Source organism: Lachnellula hyalina (assembly GCF_007821495.1).
Source record: "Lachnellula hyalina strain CBS 185.66 chromosome Unknown contig00147, whole genome shotgun sequence".
Lineage (NCBI taxonomy): Eukaryota > Fungi > Ascomycota > Leotiomycetes > Helotiales > Lachnaceae > Lachnellula > Lachnellula hyalina.
Window position 1 is genome coordinate 21666 of NW_022157261.1, and position 25402 is coordinate 47067.

At 47.6% G+C, this 25402-nt stretch overlaps 9 protein-coding genes across 9 annotated transcripts; 3 read left to right on the forward strand and 6 right to left on the reverse strand.

Moving 5' to 3' along the window:
• Positions 1-1168: 1168 nt before the first annotated feature.
• Positions 1169-1621, forward strand: YPR170W-B (Uncharacterized protein; the record flags this gene model as incomplete). Its single annotated transcript, XM_031151905.1, has 3 exons — positions 1169-1206; positions 1300-1450; positions 1544-1621. 3 exons carry the CDS (start codon positions 1169-1171, stop codon positions 1619-1621), a joined length of 267 nt encoding a protein of 88 aa, XP_031002870.1.
• An 839-nt stretch (positions 1622-2460) lies between these two features.
• On the reverse strand, positions 2461-3306 carry LHYA1_G006973 (uncharacterized protein; the record flags this gene model as incomplete). Its single annotated transcript, XM_031151906.1, has 3 exons — positions 2461-2805; positions 2897-3173; positions 3233-3306. The coding sequence occupies 3 exons, from the start codon at positions 3304-3306 to the stop codon at positions 2461-2463; spliced, it is 696 nt and encodes a 231-aa protein (XP_031002871.1).
• Positions 3307-3867: 561 nt separating this feature from the next.
• LHYA1_G006974 (uncharacterized protein) lies at positions 3868-4692 on the reverse strand (the record flags this gene model as incomplete). Its single annotated transcript, XM_031151907.1, has 2 exons — positions 3868-4474; positions 4523-4692. 2 exons carry the CDS (start codon positions 4690-4692, stop codon positions 3868-3870), a joined length of 777 nt encoding a protein of 258 aa, XP_031002874.1.
• Positions 4693-7089: 2397 nt separating this feature from the next.
• On the reverse strand, positions 7090-8044 carry LHYA1_G006975 (uncharacterized protein; the record flags this gene model as incomplete). Its single annotated transcript, XM_031151908.1, has 4 exons — positions 7090-7425; positions 7542-7622; positions 7716-7936; positions 7990-8044. The coding sequence occupies 4 exons, from the start codon at positions 8042-8044 to the stop codon at positions 7090-7092; spliced, it is 693 nt and encodes a 230-aa protein (XP_031002869.1).
• A 534-nt stretch (positions 8045-8578) lies between these two features.
• Positions 8579-9422, reverse strand: PRY3 (Cell wall protein; the record flags this gene model as incomplete). The annotated part of the gene is made up of 2 exons (XM_031151909.1): positions 8579-8995; positions 9147-9422. Coding segments are annotated over 2 exons (693 nt in total), but the record flags the coding sequence as incomplete, so codon positions are not given.
• A 750-nt stretch (positions 9423-10172) lies between these two features.
• LHYA1_G006977 (putative alpha,alpha-trehalose-phosphate synthase [UDP-forming] 100 kDa subunit) lies at positions 10173-13449 on the reverse strand (the record flags this gene model as incomplete). The annotated part of the gene is made up of 6 exons (XM_031151910.1): positions 10173-10240; positions 10292-10558; positions 10609-11011; positions 11058-12207; positions 12350-13174; positions 13427-13449. 6 exons carry the CDS (start codon positions 13447-13449, stop codon positions 10173-10175), a joined length of 2736 nt encoding a protein of 911 aa, XP_031002868.1.
• Positions 13450-14779: 1330 nt separating this feature from the next.
• Positions 14780-16333, reverse strand: PCH2 (Pachytene checkpoint protein 2-like protein; the record flags this gene model as incomplete). The annotated part of the gene is made up of 3 exons (XM_031151911.1): positions 14780-15966; positions 16064-16157; positions 16202-16333. 3 exons carry the CDS (start codon positions 16331-16333, stop codon positions 14780-14782), a joined length of 1413 nt encoding a protein of 470 aa, XP_031002877.1.
• A 346-nt stretch (positions 16334-16679) lies between these two features.
• Positions 16680-19339, forward strand: CSC1 (Calcium permeable stress-gated cation channel; the record flags this gene model as incomplete). Its single annotated transcript, XM_031151912.1, has 4 exons — positions 16680-16796; positions 16861-17025; positions 17074-19151; positions 19201-19339. The coding sequence occupies 4 exons, from the start codon at positions 16680-16682 to the stop codon at positions 19337-19339; spliced, it is 2499 nt and encodes an 832-aa protein (XP_031002876.1).
• A 4607-nt stretch (positions 19340-23946) lies between these two features.
• On the forward strand, positions 23947-24732 carry LHYA1_G006980 (uncharacterized protein; the record flags this gene model as incomplete). Its single annotated transcript, XM_031151913.1, has 2 exons — positions 23947-23962; positions 24071-24732. 2 exons carry the CDS (start codon positions 23947-23949, stop codon positions 24730-24732), a joined length of 678 nt encoding a protein of 225 aa, XP_031002867.1.
• Positions 24733-25402: the final 670 nt, after the last annotated feature.

A 25402-nucleotide genomic window follows, 5' to 3' on the forward strand; every position in this document is an offset into this window, starting at 1 on the left:
TGTTGCTACTAAGAGTAATCATAATTCCGAAGATGGTACCAAGTCATCCAAATGCTTACCCTAAACCACCCACAGTGCATTCGGACTCCTAATCATGTCAGATGGTGCGCCCAGATGAGGCCGCATTATATAGATAATCTATATAACGTATGATTTGACGAAGCTACCAGCAGTCCAAATACTTATATAGTATGGATGTATGCTACGGGCTCGCAAAGGTCCTTGGTAATTAAGAATCAAAATCTATACACCGCGAATTACATATATCGCAAACATGTTCCCAAGGCAGAGCTTTTCCACACTGTGAAAACTCCAAGTCGATAGTAACGACCTAAGATTGAGAAATAGCTTCCAAAAATATACCAAGGGACTTTGACATTTCTGAATGTCTCGGGTACAATGAAAATTTGACGGCAAGTCGCCGCGAAACAACACAACTTCATCCTCCAGGTGAAGATGACGCATGTTCAAACGGGGTGTTCCAGTCATAGGTACCACAGAACCTCAAATCAAAATACTAAATCTGATTCATAAACATTATAAGGAAAGTGGCATAAAAAAACATCAAGTGTTAGAGCAAGCCGTGGAGAACTTATTCTAGCTCGAGGTAGAAAATTTGCTAAACAACAATGGGAGATATAGATCTTGCGTAGCACCGAGACTAGGACAGGCAATGATAGTAGTTATAATAGAAAGGACCGATTGAGGCAATAGCCCGCGACTGTCACTGGCCGGTGTCAAAATAACGAGGATCGAGTGTCCAGCGGGAACTTGCAAAGCAAGCTTGACTGTCGTGCACATAGTTAGAAATTAGACAGTTTCCCCGAACTTTCAAGAGAATTCCCATCAAAGTCGTATCTTTTTGATCAAGAAGAATGAGCTGCTTGAGATTTTGGGATTTTGAAAGCAAAAGAGTTGTATGTATAAGTGGAATGTCGACATGAGATGGTGAAGAGCTTGAGCTATGCTATGGAAAAGTCTTGGCCACGACGGTTTCGGTTAGCGTACTACAAGCTACACTCGTCACCACAACAGCTCAGCTCGTAAGATACTAGGCAACGTCAGAATCAGCCTCATCACCAGCTCATCCCCTCGCTCATCAGACAACCAGCCAGGGCAAGAGCCGCATCTCAGTTCCTCCACATACATTTTCCTCTATACCGCCATCATGAAGCCCGTCGTGGGGGTTATGCAAGCTTGGTCTTGGTCAGTCAGCAGCTTCTCTCTTCTCCTCTCCAACAGGCGACGGTCCCAACAAGCAAATCAGACTTCATTCAAGCTAATATGAACGCGATACAGCATCGTCGTCTCGGTATTCGCCATTGTGATCCTCTCAGTCATCGGCGCCCTCTTCAAAGCAAACAATCATAGCATGGTGGGCACAGTCGAGGACCCAGAGAACGGCGCCGCAGTTGCCGCGACTGTCTTTTCTGCCGTCATAGTATACGCTGTATGTCATCCCCCAAAACAACAGCAAATCTCCGCTCTCTCTCTCTACAAACACACAAACAAATTCTGACGTGGGGTTCTATTCTGTGCACAGTTGTTCATTGTCGGCTGCGGGTTCCAGGCGTACTTGCACTTCCGCGATAATCGAAGAGGGGCGATTTCCCTATCATAATGAAACAGAGCGAAACAGAGAACAGTATATAAGGGTTAGAGATAGAGCTTAGGAGGGCAACAGGGAGGCGTTTGGTGTTATGCGATTTGTCATGGATCATTCTAGGGCAGAGTGGTGCTAGCAGATGTTTATATCAGTCGTGTCCTGGGAATCGAGGAGACCGTTACCTATCTACGTTTGTTCGGATTAGAGCTTTGCGGGAGACAGGGGGACATATGGATATTGTGCAAAGCAGCTCCGTATGTTTTGTCGGCGAGACTGCTAGATACAGCTAGCTTATGGAGTACTTTTCAAACCCTCCCTCGTTCTATCTTCATTACTACGAAACCTACCTTATCTTACGATAAATGAGCTTCTGCAAGCAATCCATTTATCCAGACGCTGACAGTCACCAGACGTCCATCTCCGGTTGAAACTCTATTGCGTGAATTCCGTCCGTCAGTGATCCATTTTTTGTACAGCAAGTGCTTTAGACGTACCGTGGACTTTCATTGCGGTTTCCTGTTCCAGCGTGATACATAGCTCTGTTCGTACAGTTTAGGGTAGTGGGGGAGGATGTTCAAGTATGGTTGTTTGATTGCTTAGTAGAAAGGTGCCTCGAACTTTAATTCACAGGTGGTTTGTATGGATGCGAGTATTTAACTACTACAGTCGTTAAAGGACTGTCAAGTATAAACTCTTAGGCCCATTATTTACTCTTATCCATTTTTAATATTCCCGCTACCTAGCACACTACAAATTGTGCCGCTTTTTTCTGTTCGCCAGATGGCTACTTCCTTTTTCAAATGTGTTTCTCTAATACTTTTATCTCTGCCGAAAAATTGTGATTGACTTCCCTGCTACCCTGAAGCAGCGATCTCAATGCTCGGCTGCTCGGCAACCTCGTATTGCGATGGTCTGCTCTCTATACCAATACGCTTTATCATTGCATTTCGATTAGTAGACTCGAGAGTCAACTCAGCCAAATCCACGAAGAATTCCTTGGGAAATTGGTGCTGCTTCCTCCGAAAAACAGTATGGCAAACGTAGCAAGCACACTGATGCAGAAGGAATTTTCGGAGCGGGCTTCCTTCGCAGGTGTTTTCGTAGACATATCTTATACAGCTTGTGGAAGCATCCTCGGTCTCTTGGTGTATTTCTTCAATTGTGCGGACAATGAGGTTCTGGAGTCCGGGGAGAAGCAACTTGTGTGGCCGAAAGAGTTATTATGGTTCTGTCTGCCTTTGCTTCACGATCTCTCAATGGAAGGGCGAAATTTGACTTGCCTGCAAGGACCCAAAGGCGGCAGAGACTCAAGCCTTCTTCAGCTTTCTTTGGATGTGTTTTTTCATATCGGCATATGTCCAATTGTTGCGTATAGAGCCAGTCCACAAGCAATCGTGCGACAGGTTCAGTGGCTTCCTCCAAAACATAAGTCTGCGTCTGGCCTTCGATAAACTCGCTGTTGAAAGCTGCCTTCGGTACTGGGGAGTAATGACACGCAAATTCCTTATGGACGATAAATTTCTTCTTTTCCGGGCCGACCTCAAGCGTTACGAGCTCTGCTGGGTTTCTGTTGATCAATTAGTGCCTTCTCCCTGAATAATATGGGATGCTAGGAGCATGTCTCACGAGAAACTGGTGCCAGGTCTCCTCGGCTTCTTGTCATCTCTTCTTTCGTACTTCTGGGCTGGTGAATCTGTCATATTTTTGGAAGATCGACGGCAGTGATGTTGTCGAGGTGAGACAGTAAATCGATGGATGGCGCAGACTTGCTTAGCTACGTAGAATATCGCCTATGTCCTTGCGCTAGACGGCGTTCTTGATGTAGAGGCCGAAATGTTGCTGTTGCTGTTTGTTGTTGAAAGGTGTTCTAGGTTTGAGGAAGGAGAAGACCTACCGTATATGGCGGAGGCCTCGCTAATTGCAAAGAGCAGAAGGCATCGAAGCGACAACCAGTTGCAATTGACAGGTGTCGCATAGGAGGAAATTGAATCTCATCACAGGGAATACATACGGTGGATGTGTGAGGAGGAAGGAAGAAGATATTTGTCATGCGTTGTTCGAATTATGATGTGCTGTCTGCCAAGCTAAAGAATCTAAGCCCCAGCCATCCATAGCACCATTTCCTTCCCTTTGCCAATGTTTGAGCAAAATACATATATGTGTTGGATTAAAAAAGCATCGAGAATGATGTAATGTAAAGAAACACTCGGCAATGAAGTCTCCGAAACACTACAGTACGGTGGGAGAAACGCATCGGTGTATTACTTCTCCAGAACCTGGTACTGGCTCCAGTTTGTCACCATGCCAAACGCCTTCTCCGTCTCCCCGACCCTGAAGCTTGTTTGGTATTCTAAAGCTAGCTCAAGCAACATCTCCTTCGGTACGTCGTCTGGAAACTCCGAGTACACCATTCGGGGCATATAGCATGCACACAGATGTAGGATAAATCGCCGCAGCAAGGATCCCGTCTCAGTCTCCTTATACACGTACTTGAGAGTCCTTCTCAAGACCAATTTGTGCTCCCGGATGTGCTGGTGCATTAATTGGATTATGGCATTCTGTAATCGAGGAATTAGAAGCTTGTCAGCCAGCATATGAAGTTGGATGAGTATCAGATGTTTGTCTTGAGAGCTCTTCGGCTCCCAGTCATTGTAGTCGAGTAGTTGTTGAGAGTAGAGCCAATGGACAAAGACTCTTCCGGTGGTCTCTCTAGGATCCCTGAGGGTGTAAGTCTGCGTCTGACCTTCAATAAAGTTGCTATTGAGAGCTGCTTTGAGGACTGGGGAGTGATAGCAGGCGAATTCTTTATGAACAACGAATCTTATCTTCTCCGGGCCAAACTCGACAGTGATGAGCTCGGTGGGGTTTCTATTGCACGTTAAAATGAGCTATGTCACGAAAAACCATATTGCTCACCGGAAACTCGGGTTGGGAGCCTTTGTTTTCTTCTCGATCTTCGCTGGTATTGGAGATGGCGGTGACGATCCTGGCCAACCTGTTGGTGCTGCTGGTGGTGCTGCTGGTCTCGAATGTACATAAGTCCCACGAGAAAGGTCATGATAAGAGATCAAGCCTGATTCAGACATTGTCCGCTGCAGATGTATCAATAATGAATGCCTTGAAGTCAGAAGATTGACAAGTTACCAGTATCCCCGATCCAGGAATTATGAATGGCCGAAATATGATGCAACAAAAAGTTACTTCAGAACGAGGCACTGCGATATTTGCTGTCGAGAGTCGTTGCCGAGAGTCGCTGCGTTGAGCCTGGCTTTCTTCTCCGGCATTCGTTGGCAAGATAGAGCGGTATGCGTATCCGTCGAGGACAAATGGAGTTAAGAGGTGCGCAAAGACGTTTTACAGCGAGAGAATTCACATCGTGCGCTCGGGTGTTATGTTGTTCTCAATTTTGAGGATCGGTGTGTTGTGGATGCGGAGAGGCTTTCAAGTGTTGCGAGGAAGTCCAGGAGAATCGACCTCGCTTAATTTCGAGGGGCGAGGAGCGGGGTGCGGTGACGAGTTGTATATTCGATGGGATGCTTTCTCGAGGAATTATATAAAGTCACAAGGGACAAGGAAATAATTATTGGGTTTTTATATTTAGAGTCTGTATCTGAATTATGCACTTCGTTGTGCTAGTGCTCCGCGAAAGATATGTGATATGTAGAACTCCACTTCGCCCCATAGAATACGCTTCGGAAGTCCCTCGACACTTCTGAAATTACTGCTGCTAACACTAGTAGTATGTCTACATGTACTGAGCCATATGTAATCTTGCCAAAGTCCACACGTGAAAGCCCTATCAAGGATGTCAAGTCTTGCATATCTATCGACGACATCGAGAAGAAACTCCCTGGGAGCATCCCTTACACTGTCTTTAATAGACTCGGGTGACATGTAAATGACAGATAAGTCAACTAAAAAACGCCGAAGATAGCTGTCTTCAGCAGTGTTTTCATAGACGTATTCTAGAAGCCCGAAATTGAATGGGGGGTAATAGTTTGCTATAAGTTGACACCTATGCCATTCTTCGATGATCGTATTCTGAAGAGAAGTAATGTGAAGTCTACCCCCAGCGATCCAAAGCTCCATCAGAGCTGTGTTATCACCATATAGTTCATCAAAGTTGACGTCAACTTTCTGGGTATACATCCAATGAACCAACAGCCGACCGGTTTCCTCTGATATGTCCTTGAAGACAAATATTCGAGTCTGCCCCTGAGGAGAGTCGCTGGTGTAATCAGGCTCCAAGACTGGCGAAGCAGTACAGGCGATTTGTCTGTGGACAATGAATGGTTTTTTGCTGCGACCAAACTTGAGGGTGACGAGCTCTGTCGGAGTCCTATTCACCCCATCAGTCAGCATCGTAAAAATAAAAACGTTCCGTGAGCATCTAAAAGTCAAAGATCGACTTACGAGAAACTATCACCAATTGCCATCTCGGAAGCTACTGTTAACTTGCTCGTGGTAATGATGGTGGATGGTGGTGATAGGTGTGATGGAGGTCTCAAAGCCACGTTGTTGACTTTGGAGTTGCGAGTTGCAAGACGAGTGAGAAGTTGAGGAGGGAAAATATTGCTTCGCCCGTTGCGGAATGAAGAATTGATCAGGTGGTGACAGTGGTGGTAAAGGTGATGGAGGTCTTAAAGCCAACGTTGTGGTCTTTGAAGTTGCAAGACGAGCGAGAAGTCGAGCAAGTGAGAAATTGCTTCTCGCATTGCGGAAAAGTGAATTGACAAGGGATGGAGATGCAAGTTGAACTCTAAACCTAGTGCTTGCGAACGAAATTATTTCCCTTCTTTGCTTCATCAGAGATATCAGATACTCTGCATTCTAGTAACTCAGTGGCAATGGTAACCATGTTTTAAGAAAGATCTAATATTGAAGATGCCGGAAATTTGAGAATCGAAGGAATTGCATGCTATGATGTGTAAAAGTTGACCCGATGTAAAAGCCACGCCATGAATGAGTTGCTATCAGCAATTAGGGAATAACTCCTTGAATTTTGCCACCACTATGCTCCTACCATATCAGATTTCTCCGTTAGATTTAAGACAAGTTTAAAATGTGTCGTTTCACACAATGCAGTGGAGAATATTTCCACACCCCTACACCATAGCAATGTCCCAACCTGTCAGTGAATATGGAAATGCAAGAGGCGAATATGGAAGGAAGTGCGAGAAGGGAATATAAAGGTGGTAGAAGAAATCACAGTGTAGAGATAAAAGATTTGAAAGCCTTGCATAGGAAAGAATAATAATCTAGTAGCACACCTTTCTAATTTCACCTAAACATATCCTTGACAACATACCAAATTGACGCCAATAAGAGCAAATCACATACTGATCAATACTTCATATAGTAATTCTCCCCCAACTCCCCCTAAAGATAACTCCTAACACCATTCCCAGCCCACCAGCCCACCACACCACACCACCACAACTCCCAAAACCCAACCAAACACACGCACTGCAGAACTATCACCATCACTCCTGCTCCTCAACCTTCAACATTATCAATTCCTCCCACCTCCTAATCTTCAACTCCCCCGTCTCCTTCGGCAGCGCCCGACTCTGCACCACCGCCAGATCCAACAACATCTCCTTGGGAAAATGCTCCGGCTTTTCCTTAAACCTTGACTCCACCATGTTAAATGCACACCAGTGCAAGAATAACTTACGAAGTGGGCTTTCGGATTCGGTGTTCTCGTACACGTAGTTTAGGCAGTGGGTGCTGATGGTGTGGAAGCGTATGCGAAGGCGTTCTAGTTCCCAGATCACGAGGTTTTTTAGGGAGGGAATTATGAGTTTATCGGCGAGGATCTGAAGAGGGGGGAAAGTTAGCCATGATTCATTCCTCTTTACAGATATCTCGACAGCCGTGAGACTTTCTTCTCATAGATGCCGAACTGGGAAGATTCAAAGTGGGGTATACACACCCAAAGCTCACAGAGCTGCATATCAGTGCGTGCCTTTGTCGCTTGATGGAACTCGAGATCCAATTCCTGGTGATAAAACCACTACTCTCTCATTAGCCCACGACCTTTTTACCATATAAATCTCCCCCAAAACACAACACAACACGTAAATCATAAACAACAAATTCCACTCACGTGAATCAACAGTCTCGCCACAGCAGGACTAACATCATCTAGCTCATACGTCTGAGTCTCGCCCTCCACAAACCGACTATTAAACGCCGCTTTAAAGACAGGCGAGTAGTAGCATGCTAACTCCCGGTGCGTGATCAGATCGTGGCCGAGAGCTAAGGAGCCGGCGCGGATGGTTACGGTATCCTGGAGATTCCTGGGGGTTCTGATTAGTTGATTATTGACTGAGGTGAGGTGGGGGTGTTTGGTTAGGCGGGTCTAATTATGGAGGAGGCACCATTTCTTGAGTGGCTCCTTGCCCGCGATTTCTCTACGCGGCCGCTGGATGCCATTGTTACTGTACTGTACTTGCGAAGTGCACGTGGCTTGTATAGGAAGAAGCTTGGACCGGACTAGGCGAATCAATCGTAGGCCGCGTTAAAGAGAAAAGTGTGTGGGTTGCAGCTTGATTCTGGTTGTACGCCAGGCGTGGGAATTTTGATCACGGTCAAACGAATGAGGTTGGCTGGATTTGTCCCAGCCCCTTATCTAGCGGAGCCGAGCTAAGGCGTTACTAACTCTAACTAGAGGCATGACTTTATATCACGTGAGTTATTATTCTCTTTGATAGACCAGCAGAGGACTAATCTAGGTAGGTATCTCACAGAAGCTGATCTTACGTGAAAGTAAAGGGAATAATAGGGTGGCAATGATATATACAGTACAAGTGCCTGAAATAGCAACAAAGTGAGAATTACAGTCGTCCCTCATCAATCACATCTCTCATCGCTCTTATACAAAGGGTATCATCAACATCCGTCCTTTCATCACCACTCTCCGCCATCTCCCTGCTCAAAACATCCTCCACCCTTCAACTCATCTCACCAACCAACAACCACACAACCACCACCACAGCCCCCAAAACACCCATCCACCTCCTCTCTGCACCACCAACCCCCCCCACTACTCACCCCAGACTCAACAGTATCCGTCGCCTTCCCTTTACTCAACACCTTAACATTATCCTTAAAAAACTGATCCCCCCCAGTACCACCCACCACATTCCCCGGCGGATAATACTCACACACCACATACCACCCCGGCGTGCCATTCTTCCCCCCACAAGCCGTCCGCCCACATCCCACACTCGTGGTATTGCTCCACACAACCTGTGTGAAATGCCCCGTCGCCTCCTTGAACCCCGGGCTCTTCCAGTTATACTTCTCGCGCTCTAGGCCCCAGGCATCGACACTCGCCGTGGCATTGGCGTACCCTGATGCGAGGTTCTCGCCGGTTGGTCCGCCCTGTTTTATCTCTTTCGTCAGCCTATTCGTTCCTTAGAAATACAACTACAATGATTTGAAAAACAAAAAAAAAAAGGCTTCTGAAGAAGCATTTGAAAACCCAATGGTAGGCAAAAGGAAAAGAGCAAAGAGGATAGAACACAAAACTCACACTATGCACAAACCGACACCCATCCGCCCACTTCACCGCCACCGCCGCCGAACTCTCATTCCAAGTCAACGTACTAGCATTATGCTCCCCGCGGTAAAAATTATGCGCATCCAGCATATCCTTCTGAAACGCTGTATCAGAAGTATAATCCGAACTCTCACTCGTACTCGTAGCTGCAGCGGCAGCGGATTGCGTTAGGGTCACTGTTGAGACGGCGCGTGCGGTTGTGAGAAGAAAGAGAGGAAGGAGCGCGAGGCTCGAGGAGAATAAAAACATGGTGACTTGTGATGGGATGTTTGGATTGGTATGGCGACTGCTCACTCCGTGTAATCGAGAGAATGAATGAATGGATTGATCGATTGGTTATTGGCAAAGAGGACTTCTTCCCTACTTTAACAAAGAAAAGTCCTACCTACCTATACGAAAAGAAACACAAGAACAAGGCACGACCAAACCTGATCGCAGCCCTGTCCTGTCCTGCATCGTACCCCTACCGTACCTACATGTCACCTTTCTATTCGAGGAACATCGAGGCTGAAGTTTCTTGCTTCGGGTTGGCCCGAGCGAGCCGAGCTCGATTGGATCTGCGCCGTTGATGGTGAGGTATGATGACGTGAGAGGCTGACAGGGGATGGGGCTAATAAAGTCACGTGTTCAAAAATCAATTGATCGTTTATTGATTCACTCACGAAGCTAGTAGGAGTTTCTGTGTTGTTACTGCAAATGCAAGTATCAATCATACCTAGTTATTTTATATCTACAAAAGCCCTCGGGTACGTGTGGGTAAGTATCTCTTATTCTGTCTTGCGCATTAATCATATAATCAATCCCACGCCCACGATTGCTCGCAGTTTTCGTATTTGTATCGTATTCGCATTTAATGCCTGAACGCCGTGCCAAATATACCATGCCATGCCATCCCAAGCCAAGTCCAGCCAGAGAAACCACGCTTGCTGATAGTCTTTAAAAGAGTAGAGTGTCCATTTGTGCGCCCAAGAACGCCAAAGGGAGGGGTTAGTTGATGTTTTACGAGCTTGTGGGAACTGTGGTTTTGTAGGGCAGTTGTGCCAGTTTCTGGAGGACTGTAAGAACACCTAGATACTTGTTAGTATATGTTTCAACAGTGTGATAATAATGATGCATACCAGTGACTCCCTGAGTAAGAGTAAAACCAGCCTCAGTGTTGCGGCTTCCCACGCTCACAGTCGTAACATTCTTGATCGTCTTGTTCTCTTGAAGTTCATTGGCCCAGCGGAAGGCAACTTCATCGTCACGGCCATCACCGACGACCATCAGGAAGTCGATGGGTGGGTTGTGGGTTGGATCAGAAGTTATCTCTTTCTGGAGACCTTCAAAGATCTTCGCTGCTGCTGTGCCTTTTGACCAGTCAATTGGTGCAACGAAGACAGCGTCTGCATGATTATTAGTAATTTAGAGAAGAGCGACGTATGAATTAACGTACCCTCAACTGGTGTAGCCTTTACTCTCTGCTCCTCACAAGCATCATTGATATGACTTGCGCAATCACCAGCTTGGCGACTCGCGCTTTCCTGATCCTCGCAATTCTTATAGTTAAACGTCAAACTACAATGACGGCTCTCGACAGTGGAGCCGGGAGTGCGTTCCTGATAGTACCGCATGATACCTTCGACAGAGTCTTGCCATGCATGCATTTTTTCAGGATCAGCCATCTCAACCCATTTCGAAGAACCAAATTCTTTGAGGAAGCAGCCGTTCTCCGCAATCAGACCAAGACCAGGTACACGCTTGAATAGGCCGTCGAGCTCTTCGGGCTGGCGGCCAGACATGACATATACGATATTGCGTTCGTCGGTGAGAATATCATTTAAGACATCCAGTGTGCGCTGTAATAATTAGAACCTGCTAACGAGAAACTTAATTGGAACTTACCTGAGGGCTGGTGAGGATAATATCATGCGGTGATCCCCAAGAGGCCAGAGTACCCTCATAATCAATAATGAACAGACGCCGATCTGATTTCAGGTATTGATTCATGAGGACGTTGATGGACAGCCGAGGAATAGAAGTTGTATCGCGACTATTCTGCTGGTCGTACGCCTTATCAAGCCGAGTGAGAAAAGTAGTAAACCAGTGCTCTGCGGTATGCTTCATCACAGCTTCGTACAGCTTCGTCCAACGTGCCTCCTTCTCCTCATCGCCCATTTCCAAAGCTTTCTTGATTGCCTCGGCACATTGACGATAGTCCCAAGGATTGACTGAAAGTTCATGACCACCAAAGACTGAGGCACTACCAGTGAACTCGCTTAAGATCAGTGAACCGAATTTGTTATGTCCCTTGAATTTGCCATCTTGACAAAAGAGGTATTCGTGGCAAGTTAGGTTCATTCCCTCGCGCTGGCTGGCAATCATCAAAGCATCAGCAACCGTGAGTAAGGCAAGATACTGAGGATAACTAATGTCTTGCTTGAGGTAAACAAGAGGTTGATAAGCCAGGTTGGCCCATGACGAATTGACTCTCGTAACAATGTCAGAGACAGTGGCATCGAGCTCAGCCTGTTCGGTCGTAGAGGTTGCAACTTGAATCATGACTACATGATCACGCCACTCGGGATACTTATTCAGGAATAACTCGTACGCCAGGAGCTTTTGCCGAACACCACGGATATTGTCCAGCTTATCTCTAGCAACAATAAGCTTCTTGCCTTGGTATCGCTCTTGCATTGTGCATAACCACTTTTCAACAACCGGTTCTGCTCGGTTCATCTCAAGGGCCACTGGATCAATGCCGATAGCCAGGTCCATAACATCCACAAAGCGATCTTCCAATTGAACGCCATCGTTAGTCGCCTCGACACAGAGCAGCCTGCTGCAGGTTTGCAGAAAGTGGCGTGCATACTCATGAATTTGAAAGCCGATGAGGTTAGCCCCAAGCATCCCTTCAAGCAGTTCCTTCCGGACAGCGAGGCATCGGAATACCTCGGATGATGGAAAAGCAACATGGAGAAAGAATCCAATCTTGGCATCCGGAAGCTTCTTGCGGATCATGGATGGCACCAGAAGTAGATGATAGTCATGGACCCTGCCGCACCAATCAGCATAAATTCAAACTTGAGGAGCCGATGAGCCTAGACTTCTAGGGAGCTGTCTCGGGAGCCGGCATGAGAGCTCCTGAAACAGATCCCCTCACAGAATTCAGCAAATTAATATGGGAATAAGCCTACCAGATGATATCTCCACGCTTCCAATTCTTGACAACCTTGTCGGCAAAATCTTGATTCACTTTGACATAGTAAACCCAGGAGTGATCCTCATATGCTTTGCTCTTTGGGTTATCCGGAATCTGGTAATGGAAGACTGGCCAAAGGATTTGTTTGCAGTAATGCGTGTAATGTCCATCAAAATCGCTATCCTTGCAAAAGACAGTCAAGGAATCGTACTCGGTAGCCAGCCGGTCCTCGATATCTTGCTTCTGCTGCGTATCTTCGAGAACGTCCGTGGGCATGCCCAATGTCCCAACCCAGATTTTTTCGTTGAGATTCCCGCTGCGAACTGCAGCCTGAACAGCATTTCGTAGTCCTCCGTTGCCCTGATCGGCGTTTACAACCGTCCAATCCGCATGTTGGAATACGCGGTCACGGCTATCACTTCGTTCACCAAGTTGAGGTTGGCGAACTCCAGCTCGGCCAAGCGTAACTGCTCTGTCTACTGCCTTGTTGTGCTTCAAAATGTTGGCCGGGGGAGGAGAGCTAGCTCGGGATCTGGGCTGTGTAAAGAGCTTGCCGGTGCCCCATGCTGGCGAATGAGGATCGTTGGGAGCGATTATAGATCGTGGACCTTCTTGCTTGGGAAAGTGACCGGCATCTTGGGTAAAGAACTTGTCATTTCCATCTCCTGGGGGCGTATTAGGAGGGGTCAAATCTCGTTGAGCGAATAGACTGGGCTGAGAGGTATCGATCTTGGTTGTGGTCCGAGTGGGGAGACTCGGTCGGGTGCGGGGAGTGGAGTTTGTGGTGGGGAGCGTGAAGTTGATGGTATTGGGGAGGAATCTGTGTTTGTCTATCAGTACAGTACTTGGATTGTACGTTGACGGCACACGGTGGAGCAAGAAGGTGGATCGTCTGGAAGTAGGAGCTGGCTTATGACTGGAGCGAAGCTACTGAAAGCTCCAATAGGTTTCAGAGCTTGCAGGAAGAGCTTGAAACACACCCCGCAGAGTAATTGCAGCAATTGATCTGGAAGATGCAACTTGTGTAATTGAAGCGCTCGTGATTGCTGGCAGGAAAGAAAAGTTTACGTACAGAGAACATACGAAGACCGTCATGGTAATAGCTTATGAGGACGTTCAAGTCCAGCTTGGAGAAGGGCCAACGGAGGAGAGTTGGGTATGCTGAACTGGAATTGCGCGAGCATGAACTTCGCGAAGGAGGTCTGTTGTTGGATGAAATGAATCGAGTGGAATGGAAAGAGCAGTCGGGTACTGTAGGAGGCGATTATCTGGAGTCAGCTGTTTTGTGTCGATTCAATTTGAGCTTTCTGCCAATGTCAACGACTAAGTCGCAACAACAGTGTTCAAATTCCCGTGAAGCGTTCCGAGATCTTGGTAAGGCGATGAGGCAATTAAATTAAGTATCCCTCCTCCCTTGGTGGTAGATAGCAGGCTCGAGGATTTGCAGATATGTAGCAAAGGGTAAGGTATCTAGGTATGAGGAGCACGGCACAGGTCATCAGATGTTGGTTGGGGATTTGGTATGTGGTTGTTCGATTGTTAATATGCAGGTATATCTGGGGATAATTTTTTCCTACGTCAGGCACAGCACAGAACATCAGGGATTCTGGGACAAGGATGCGATGCAAGGTATCCGGATAGCGGGACATTTTGGGGCTCTTGATAGGAGGAGCATCGCTTGGCAAGGAAGCGTTGCACCTCCATCCCTGCACGTATCCAAATAATCCAACTTGGCTTGGGCAGCTACAGTAAGTACTTCAGTACACTTCGGGACTTTACGGGGGAGTTACGGTACAGTAATAAGGTTACAGCACCAAAGATTGCTCCAACTTACTTCATCACGGAATAGCATCACCGGGTATCTTCATTGCACTTTGGATGCATCTTCTCATTCGTGCATAAACTTCCTATCAACAGTTTCAACACAACACCACCTGCTACTGGAGCTTAGCTCCGGGATCTCCACCCACAGCATGAAACTTTTCAAGCAATGCGGGCCAGGCCAGAACTGCAAAACCGGCCACTCACCGAAAGCCTGCCCGAGGCGTGTGAAGGTTACAGGCCAGGGCTTGCCGTGTTGGCGGAAACGTCATACGAAGTGCTAGACCACGCGGCATCTTGCAACTTGCCGATATCATTGACTCACGCCCAACCCAGCCAAAGCAATACTCGAGTAACGGCGATGTCAGAAAACATCTTCACCCGGACCTATATCCGTTCATTATCTAAAGTGAAAGCCATACAGCAAACTTGCAAATGCTATCCGTCAATAGCCATGATTTGTACGACCTCCCATACGATCAAGCCCATGGCCAGCCCTCTTACACCCGTCCCAGGCAACGTAGTAGTGTCCCAAATGCCGTGGAATATTCAGCGAGCGGACACTTCATCTACATGGCTGTGTGTTCTCTTGTGGCCGCGGTGTTCAACCGTTTACCTCTTGAGATAAGACGAATCTTTTGATAAATGCTAGGGCCAGGTCAATATCGCAGTCCTCCCCTCTCAAGTAACGCAGAATTGCTAGCTCGGGCAGTTGGGTGAGTGATCTACCACTTATTCCTCCGATTAATTGCGCATCTCCAGAGTTGATAAGCCCGAGGATGGCTAGTATCTGGGCACCAATCTTCGCCCCCGGTCCGTCTCCATCTGCCCTATACTCGATATCTGCCTCGTCGTATAGTGGGAGACTCCTGTCGGACGTGATGTGGCCTCGGTCTATGAGCTTCTGGATCCTTCCACAGAGAATAGCGTATTGCGAAGCACTCGAAGGTGGATTGACAGCGATTCTAAGTCCGCACCTATCCAGGAAGGCTGTGTCAAGAGAGCTGACCATGTTCGACGTGCAAAGGAAAATAACATTGGCCAATCCCTTCGCTCGGTCCAGACCCGTAAGAAGAGAGTTTGTTGCTCGCAGTGAGTCCTGGGCTTCCCCGTTGTAGGTGCTATGCTCCCTTGAAAAGGCAATACTTTCTACTTCGTCAATCATAACGCAGATGAATCGTTTCGGGTCGTCTTGGCACATGCGAGCGATTGTTGTAAATATGTTATCTACTTGCTTCGCGCTCTCGCTATAGTACTTGGATAGTAAATTAGCTGTCTTGATTTGAATCAACTTCGTTTGTTTGTAGGTAGAATTGAGTCGAATGGAGATCTTCTGGGCAAGGCCTTGGCACAATGTGGTCTTGCCCGTTCCGGGAGGGCCGTACAACAAGATGAGCGGATTTACATCTCGTGAATCGGCCCCCGATTTTTGTGAAAACCGTAGTATATTGGTCATCATCCAAATGAGCTCTCCTTTGAGGTCGCTCTCGAAGACAAGTCTGGCAAGGGTTAGCTCAATGTGTGACGTCGTATGGGTGGATTGAATATCAACATACTCATCCCATTGGCCATCAAACCGGACATGTGGCAGCAATGATGTTTCAGCTTGCGGTATAGTGGAATCCTCTTCTCTTGCTGTATCATACAGTTGGTATGCTTGGAGTCTGACCGTCATGGTGTTGAGGGTGTAGCAAGCGCTGGCTGTCTCAATGCCCACGTATTCAACCACTTTTAGCGATTGGATAATGTCCTTATAGGTTTCAAACAGCTGGCCAAGAGTAATTGAGGCATCTGATGAAATTTAGAAGCTATATGATAGAGTTTCTCATCTTGAGTAAAGCTTTACGTGCCTCTCCCTCCCTTCCAAGAAGATTGTGGAAGAACATACCTGGATTAGCCATGATATCGTCGCCCACTTCAACTACTGAACTGTTGTCTGGGGAAGACAGCCGAGCTTGCAAAGCCTCTTGAAGCTGAGAAGACTAGTCAGGCAAGTGCAAAGAAGATGAATTGTAGTTCATTTTACCTCACAGATGTCTGACCAGTCTTTGGAGATTCTGGCCTCGATGAATATGGTGCTTATGATTGTGCTTGGGCATAGGACCATGGCAAAGCCCCCGTCTTCAGATAACTCTTTAAATTCTTCCTGTTTGGCCATCTTGCGTGCGCAATTGCAGGACAGTAGTATATAGTCGTAGATTTCGGTGGTGTATACCTTAGGGAGTCGGGGGTGAAGTTTGCGGTGGGGTGGAGGAAGGCGGTTTATGCGTTGAAGTGTGTGCCGGGGGTGCTTAGGGAGAAAGTAATAGGGGTTTGTTTACTTTCGAGGTGGAGTAGGCGCAACAAAGACTGGCGTGGCCGTAGAGATGTGCCTTCGCTTAGAAACACGTCATGGAAACCCGCCTGCATTGTTGATCTGACTCCAGTTGAAGAGCTCGGCTCGGAAAGAACATTCTTAACATTATTGATACTCTCTGGCTTCAAATCCCTTGGTCGAAGCCAATATGGCAGAGAATTGCACCGTCTCTGATCCGACGGATCCTGCCAACGGCCAAAAAGATGTCTACGTCCAGCTTGTACTCTCCCTCGCGCTCGGCGTCTCAGCGTTCGTTGCCTTCTGTGTAAGAATCACCAAACCCATCGGACGAGTGGATTTCAGCCTGCTATTGATTCTGATTTTCACAGATTCTCCGCCCGAAATGGAAAGGCCTTTATGCCGCGCGAAAGACGCAGTCGGATGCCGCCTCATTTCTACCAGACCTCCCCGACACCTTCTTTGGCTGGATGCCTGTGCTATACAAAGTGACAGAACAAGAAGTCCTTGCTTCTGCGGGACTTGATGCTTTTGTTGTAAGCGTGCTGATGCTCTTTGCCGGTGCCAGATGCTAAATAGTATAGTTCCTAGCTTTCTTCAAGATGTCGATTAAACTCTTCGGAATCATGTTCCTCCTTACCTGCGCCATTATTGTTCCAATCAACTTCCACTTCGACCACCTTCTCACCCCTGGAGATAGTAGACCTAGAAATGATACGAAACCGCCAGAGATTTTCCCAGCCTTCTCGAGTTGGGACGTGGATGCGGAAAGCAAGGATGAAACAGACAAGGCCTACACAACAAGCTATTTATGGGCGTATCTTGTTTTTACGTACTTTTTCACTGGACTTGCATTATATTTCATTACGCAAGAGACGCAACGAATAATAAAAATCCGGCAGGACTATTTGGGAAGCCAATCTACCATTACAGATCGTACAATTAAATTGTCTGGAATTCCGAAAGAATTGAGGTCAGAGGACAAAATCAAGGAATTCTTAGAAAAGCTTGAGATTGGGAAGGTGGAAAGCGTCACGATTTGTCGCGATTGGAGCAGGCTGGATGGATTGATGGAAAGGCGAGCGTATACCTTACGCAGGCTCGAAGAAGCATGGACTGAACACCTGGGACAGTCCAAGACTAAACAAAACCAGCCCCCCCAAGAATCACAATCAAACGCCCAGGACGATAATGAGGATTCAATCAATCCAGAGCATAGCAATCTTCTTGGAGAAAGTCATATCACGCCTTATGATAAGCCACGCCCGAATACTCGAATTTGGTACGGCTTCCTCGGCCTTCAGAGTAAAAAGATCGATGCCATCGACTACTATGAAGAGCAACTGCGAAAGGTGGACGAACTTGTCATTGCAGGAAGATCGAAGATTTACCGACCTACACCCCTTGCGTTTGTCACTATGGACTCAATCCCGGCCTGCCAAATGGCGGTACAAGCTCTACTGGACCCCGAGCCCATGCAGCTCATGGCGAACTTGGCCCCAGCGCCATCAGACATTGTTTGGCAAAACACATACTTACCACGATCAAGTCGAATGGTACGATCCTGGACTATTACTATCTTTATCCTACTACTCACACTCTTCTGGCTTGTTCCTGTTGCTGGATTAGCCGGACTGCTCAATATTTGCTCCATCCGCCAAGTCTGGAAAGGCCTCGCAGACACTTTGGAAAGTCATCCAATTCTATCCGCCTTGGTTAAGACTGGTCTACCAACCCTTGTTGTTTCGCTCCTCAATGTTGCGGTTCCATACCTTTACGATTACATGGCGAACATGCAGGGCATGATTTCGCAGGGTGACGTTGAGCTTTCTGTGATATCCAAAAACTTTTACTTCACTTTCTTCAATGTCTTCCTCGTCTTCACCGTTTTTGGAACTGCCAGTAAATTCTGGCCTGTTTTACAAGAGTCGTTCCGAGACACGACGGTCATCGCATTCAAGCTAGCAGAGTCGGTCAATTCCCTAGGTTTCTTCTACATAAATTTCATCCTACTTCAGAGTGTCGGACTGTTCCCATTCAGACTGCTAGAATTTGGTACCATGACGCTTTATCCCATCATGCTGATGATGTCGAAGACGCCGAGGGACTACGCGGAGCTTGTTCAGCCACCCATATTCAAATACGGATTCTACTTGCCTTCCGCTATACTCGTCTGGATACTCTGTATGGTTTACAGTGTCTTACCTGCAGGTTACATGGTGCTCTTTGTAGGCCTGATCTACTTCGTGTTCGGCTATTATACCTACAAATATCAATTGCTTTATGCCATGGATCATCCTCAGCACGCTACAGGAAAGGCATGGCCGATGATTTGCTACCGCCTCCTTGTTGGGCTTGGGGTGTTTCAACTCGTAATGGCTGGTGTAATTGCACTGAATAAGGCGTTCTATCCAGCTGCACTGGTAGTGCCATTGATACCATTCACGATCTGGTACAGCTACTACTTTGGACGCACCTATGAACCTTTGACCAAATTCATTGCGTTGAGGAGTATCCGAAGAGAACCCCACGCAGATGTTAACATAGCCGATGAATACGTCGGGATGCATACCCCACCCGGAAATGTTCGTCGCCATAGCACAACCCTTGATGAGGATCGAGAAAAGGGCTTGAAATTCATAAACCCAAGCTTGACCGCCCCGTATGCTCCCATCTCAGTATTCGATGATATGACTGCTAATAAACTATAGCCTTGAAAAGATTTGGATCAATAAAGGATCTGAGTCGAATGGGGAGGCGTCAGAACTCGATAGACAAGAGAGCGCAGCGAGCTCTGTGAGTTTAGGCGATACTCATATCTGGCGAGATAACGGAGAAGAAAATGTATGATACCCGTCCTGAAAATTTGATACCCAGCAACATTGTAGGAGTTGGCGGGAGCTTTGCACCGCGAACCTGGTTGGTCGCTCTTACCTGGAACTCTTTGAACTCCAAACTTTGCAATAACAATATACCTAATGATTGTTCCTTCCCCGAATTTTCACATCTTGGCATCTGCTCACACCCGATGTTCTTTTTCTTCACATCCCTACTTCATTCCCTCACCAATATCAATATCCTTTATTTCGCAGGTACCCTAGTCACTGCAAGACGGCTTCAGTTCTAGTCTGATTCCCAACACCCTTGTAGTTTATCCTATTCTTATGAGAGACTGTCCTGGTTATTCCCATTGTTTGTTATCACTCGACTCTCATAAGTGACATAGCCTCTTCTCAAGAGGCTGCCGGCACAACGTCTTCGCAGATCTTCTTATCAAAGGGCGTCGCAGGACACGATTACGAATGTGCAAGCCGGAATACAAACACCTCCTCATATGTAACATTAGTCTTCGAGTCAAACTCTAGGCACGTCATGACTTTGGGAAACGCCGCTGAGTGCACCGTCGTCCTTCTTAGCTCAGAAGATGATTCGCGGCCCCTAGAGGAAACGTCTGCTGAAGGTTTGCTCTTCCAATTATGCAAGAGGTGGACACTGACGATTGCAGGTCTACAAAATGTCGTTCCGGCTGATGGCTTTGAGGTCAGCGACGAAACCGCCTCGAACCAGAGTCTCGAGAGCTCAAATCCCACATCGCCATCCTCAATCGACCCCCCTACTATTTCTATGGGCATAACCGGGACGATACCAGTTGCTGAGCCTGGATCAATCTTTTCATCAACAGACTCCAGCGCGGTCAAATTCGTCGGCAAAGGCAAAGGGATAGAACCCCAGCGTGGAAGGACCTTGGAGAGGCATCCGAGACCTGTGAACCCTCTGGCTGGAGCGGAGTCTCGAATTCGAAAGCACCATGCAGCCATTGAAGTTGATACTGTTCCTATGAGCAAGCGAATCAAGCGCAGCAGTACCTTCCACGATGACCCTTTAGATCCTTGTGCGATACTAGATGATAATTTACTTGAACCGTGCCCACATGCTCGGCTTTGCACCACGGTATCAGAAGTACTTGATGCACCATTACTCGCCACTGTTTTCAGCGACCGTCAGCCGTTTTATCCAGCACCAACTTTCCTTCCGGAAATCTTCCATCCCGATATCAGCCACCTTGAATACTTGACTATCAAATCCTCTTCTCAAATATGGGCTACATCCCGGAATGGCTCTTTGAACCAGGAGCCTGAGTCAGCTTCATTGGCATCTCAGCTTCCTACTGAGATTATTAATGAGATATTTTGTCATCTCAATCTTGCAAATTTCAATTCTGCTAGGCGGATTTGCAGGTCATGGTTGATTGCCAGCTTGGATCAGTCGATGCTAAAAATGATGCTAAAGCGTGGCGGCTTTTCCCGTACAGTCCATTACAACACGACCGCGAACATCGCAGTTGATTCCGAAGCGGAAATCAACGATGAATGGGTAATGAGTAAGCGCGTTGCTCGAGAATGCGCTCTCGGGCCAGATTGGACGGGCAATGGGCTATCTCGTGAGGCAAACGTGTCAAACACGCACGATAATTCAGCGTTCGGGCATATATCTACGATAGACTTCACAGATGTTGCCGTTCACTGCCCCACCACAAATACAAGTGGGACGACGTTCACCGTCAGTTGTTGCGGGAAGTTTGTGATGGCAGCCAATGGATGTTTAGTATATATCTATGAGCTGAATAAACAGCACGCGTCCACAGAACAAAGCCATGACATTCATCCGGGGTCTCTACGTCCTGTTACAAGTATAATCTGTCCCCGTCGAGTATTAGCTTGCAGCATGGACACCTCTTCACACCGCTATGCTATAGCTATTCTTCTTGACGACCGCATGGGCCTGGTATGCGACATAACAGCTCTAAACAAACCAACTATTCCGCATAGCAATACTCAAGATGATCCCAAGAGTCGCCACCGAACATCTCCTGGGGTAAATACCACTACCTATGTTTCAAATGCTGATAGTTCCGGAGGAACTTCATACCTGAACCGCATCCAATTGAATGGTTCTGGTACAAATTCTATGACTAGTCGCCGGTCAAGCAACCTGCCGTTTGTGTCACCAGGAATCGCAGTAACTAGACGAGTCTCTCCAATGGACGAGTCTGCCTGGCAAGATGTGTTCCGCGGTGATACGCCTGAATATAAAAGTACCACGGGACCGAGTCCACGGCACTTCTCGCTGCCCCGTGGAGATGTACCCCGGCCTGCTGGAAGGGTACAGAACATCCCAAAGCCTGACCAACAACATGAACCTCTACGCGGAGGCATGCCCATTGAAACAGGCCCTCGATCTCTATATCGCAATCTCTGCTCTGATGATGACCCTCCTCGATCGGTGGCGATATGTCCACAACGCCGTTGTGTTACATTTGGTTGTTCCTCTGGAATTGAGCTGCACTGGGTTGACGCTTTGACAGGTCAAGATCTACACAGATGGTTCCCATTGACTGCTCCAAGCGACTTCTTATTCTTTTTACCAACACGGAGAAGCATTGATTCTGCGAAAAAGCTGCGGCTTATAAGCAGCACAGCAAAACCTAGTGAACGACCAGCGATTCGAGAAAGAGCCTTTGGGGGTGGAGCTCAAAGCAGTCCTTTCTGGAGCCGCGCTGGGGGGCGTTCCAATACTCTTGATTCAGGTCTTGCATACGAAAATGGTGATCTCCTAACAAGCACAAGAAGCGACAGTCCTTTCACTCGATCACGCACTGGGTGGCTCGATTTTTCAGATCATTATCGAGCGGTTCCTCTGAGTGATGGTTACCATATACTATTCACTGATCCTGCTACAGACCTCTTATGCATGGGAACCGATGCCCCTGTTGGCGGCCCGACTAAATTACTGCGTAAGATTTGGTTCGAAGGCCCCGAAGGACAAGGTAGCCCCAACGTGTATGCATGTGGGTCGGATCTTAGGTTGGGAGTTAGAGTTGTTGCGGCTTTTGGGTCTGGCGACGAGCAAAGCATTTGGTTTTTTTCAGTTCCGGGCGACATTTTCGTCGCAGATCAAGTTCGTAATCTCTCTAATGGTCCCTCGTGGTCAGTCAGTCCTGCAACGACGCCCAAACATATGGAATGGCTACAGTGGTGGCCAGATGATGGAACTCAAGAGTTCTTGAACCGAAATCAAGATCCAGTGGCGGGTATTCATCCTCGCAGCGCTTGGCCTGTTAAAATCAAAGGGCAAGAGATTGGCCGATGCCAAGGTGTTGTTGACCTGGCTATTGATTCTGGTGCTCATATGATTATTTGGGCGTTCAGCAAGCAAGGTTTTGCGAAAGTTTGGAAGATTAATACTGGCGAAGAAGGTAGCATTAGATCACTGTCTGTAGTTCGAGACGGCACTATTCGTGAAAACGACGAGGACGGCGATGTCGAGATGGTTGATGCGCCATCATCAGGTTCTCCAAAGCCATTACTGGAATCTTTCGATGGCACCACATCTTCCACCCCTCCGGATGTCACTTCCCCCGGGTCAGAGCAGGACGGAATTGACTGGAATCACCACAGCGGCTATCACGATCCTGATGGGGACGTGTTAATGGAAGATTTGTTAGTCCCAGAAGATGCTTCAGATGAGCAGTCGCAACTTTCTTCCAGTCAAATCGCAAGGGCAGGAATTTGGGGTGAGATTCAGTATACTTCCCGTACCTGGATTAGAAGACGGGAACATGGGATTGATTTTATTGAGGAGTTGACGGGTGTTGCGAGGATGGAGATTGAGATTCGATGAGGATACGAAGGAAGTAGCTGTGAGGTAGGAATGGGTAGACTGAGATAGATAGAAGTGCAGACTTGCAATTAACCTATAGAATGAATGTTTCTCTTACTTGATGTCGGTGGCGCTCTATCACAACTGTATTTTCAAGAGCCGTCGCCGTCCTACCCTGATGTTTGCCACAATCGTTGTTCCCACTATCTGATCTCCCATCATCCACCTCCTTATAGCGACGATCTACAAACCCCCCACCCCACCTGACGAGTATCCGTCAGCCTTGCGAACGAGGCTGTCGCTGTCCTAGTTCTACCCCCATGACCCCCGCTCTGAGCAGCATTGACCCCTGCAACCGCGCCATCTCTTCAACACCAAGCCTCACCCCAGTTCGCCGTCTTGCCCAACCAACCCAACCGCCCGATCCAATTGCCCAACCATGAAGCGAAGGCCATATATTGTGCATGTCAGCCACGTATCCTTTATTCCCTTTCTGTGTTATGGTATGGCATGCTTCAAGTAAGTCTACGTCCGGTAATTGATTGATGTGTTGCGAGTGAGAGGCAAAAAGGGAAAGGCAAAGGGAAAAGTTGGCAGCCGGTTAATTCACGAAAGTGGGAGGTTGGAGGATTGCCGGGAGGACAGGAAGAGTAGGAAGGATATAAAGATAGCAGCGCGCGCATTGTATCGGATCTCATCACGCCACGACCTGGAATCGTACGGAGTACAGGAACAACCGGTACCTCTCTTACTGAAAACTTTCTTTGCATGATAAAGAAGGGAGGAAGGAAAGAAAGATGTGTTTATTCAGCAGTACGTTTCATTCATCCCCTCCCTATCCTATCCTATCTTATCCTGTCCTGTCCTCCGCTTTACGATGCGATGAAATGAGATGAGTACTAATTAAGTGAACAAAAACAGGACGGCCAAACTGGGAAGATGACGTTGTATTTGCGAATCGACACCGCAAGCACCAGCCCCAGCACCAGCGAGCCTCAAGATCTAGAACGGAATTCGTAGAAACGTCAAAAGTTGTTACCAGACAATCACAACCACGCTCCTTACGTCCATCCGTCGAATACGTCCCCGCGCCCTCTCCCTCTCCCTCTCCCTCTCCTTCTCCACCACCACCTCCTCCGCCTCCTTTAATCATCAAATCCGCACCAGCACGCGCACCCAGCCCCCCCGAAACAATCGCACTGGTTCGCGTAGAAGAAGAGCGCAGGTCGAGGGGCGGTGACAGCGATGACGGTGGTGGCACGAGCGTGAGTCGGCGCAGTAGAGGGACGGGCAGCAAAAGTGGCGGTGGGGGTGGGGATGAGGAGGTTTATATTGAGCGGGAGAGGATTCGGGAGCGCATGGCTCCACCTCCAGCGCCGTATGCTCCGCAGCAGGAATACGATACCTATCGGTATGTGCCACCGCCGCCACGGGAGAGGGAGAGGGATGAGAGTATAGATCGTAGAAGGAGCAGGAGCATTACGTACGAGACGAATCCGAGGACTAGTGGGCGGGTTGTTGAGAGGGAGCGTGTCGTGGTTGAGGATGGGGGGAGGAGAAGGGAGTATTATCGTAGGCCTTGAGTGAGAGATGGGGTGGTGGTGTGAAAGGGGGATTTTTTTGGTGGGGGGAGGTACGAGGGGGGAAGATATATGATATTGTGAGTGGTGTTGGATGTTTGAAAGAATGGAAAGGGCGTTGTTGGATACTCTGCTTTTTGAGCGCGTATAATCGATCGATCGAGCTATTTCCATCTCAACTAATAATACAACTTACCCCTTCCTTTCACACGGAATCCTCTCTTTCTTTGCTCTTCCGCTTCCCCTCTTCGCAGACTGAAACTCGTCGGACCAATGTCCATCCCTCCTTCATCATTATCCCAAATTCTAACAAATACTCATTTGTTTTTTCAAGCTTCAAGTCTGCATGGCATTATCAATTTTCTGAGTTTACATCCATCCTCTAATTCTTCCTTCTTTTTCCAGCATATAAACACTCTTGACTTGAACCACATAAAACCAATTCTCAAATTCTTAAATACTCCAACTCCTCCGGCCCATAGTAGGAGCTAAACCCAAAACATCCTGCGACCCTTCCCTTCAGCAATGGAATGGATTGGATTGGATAACCCGGAATGAAATGAAAGCTCGTTCTTAGGTAGAAGCGGGTAGTATATATTATTTGTGTTTTCATTTCTCATCGAACGGGTTAGCGGAATGATCTTTGCGATACAAGCCATGTTCATGGCTGGCT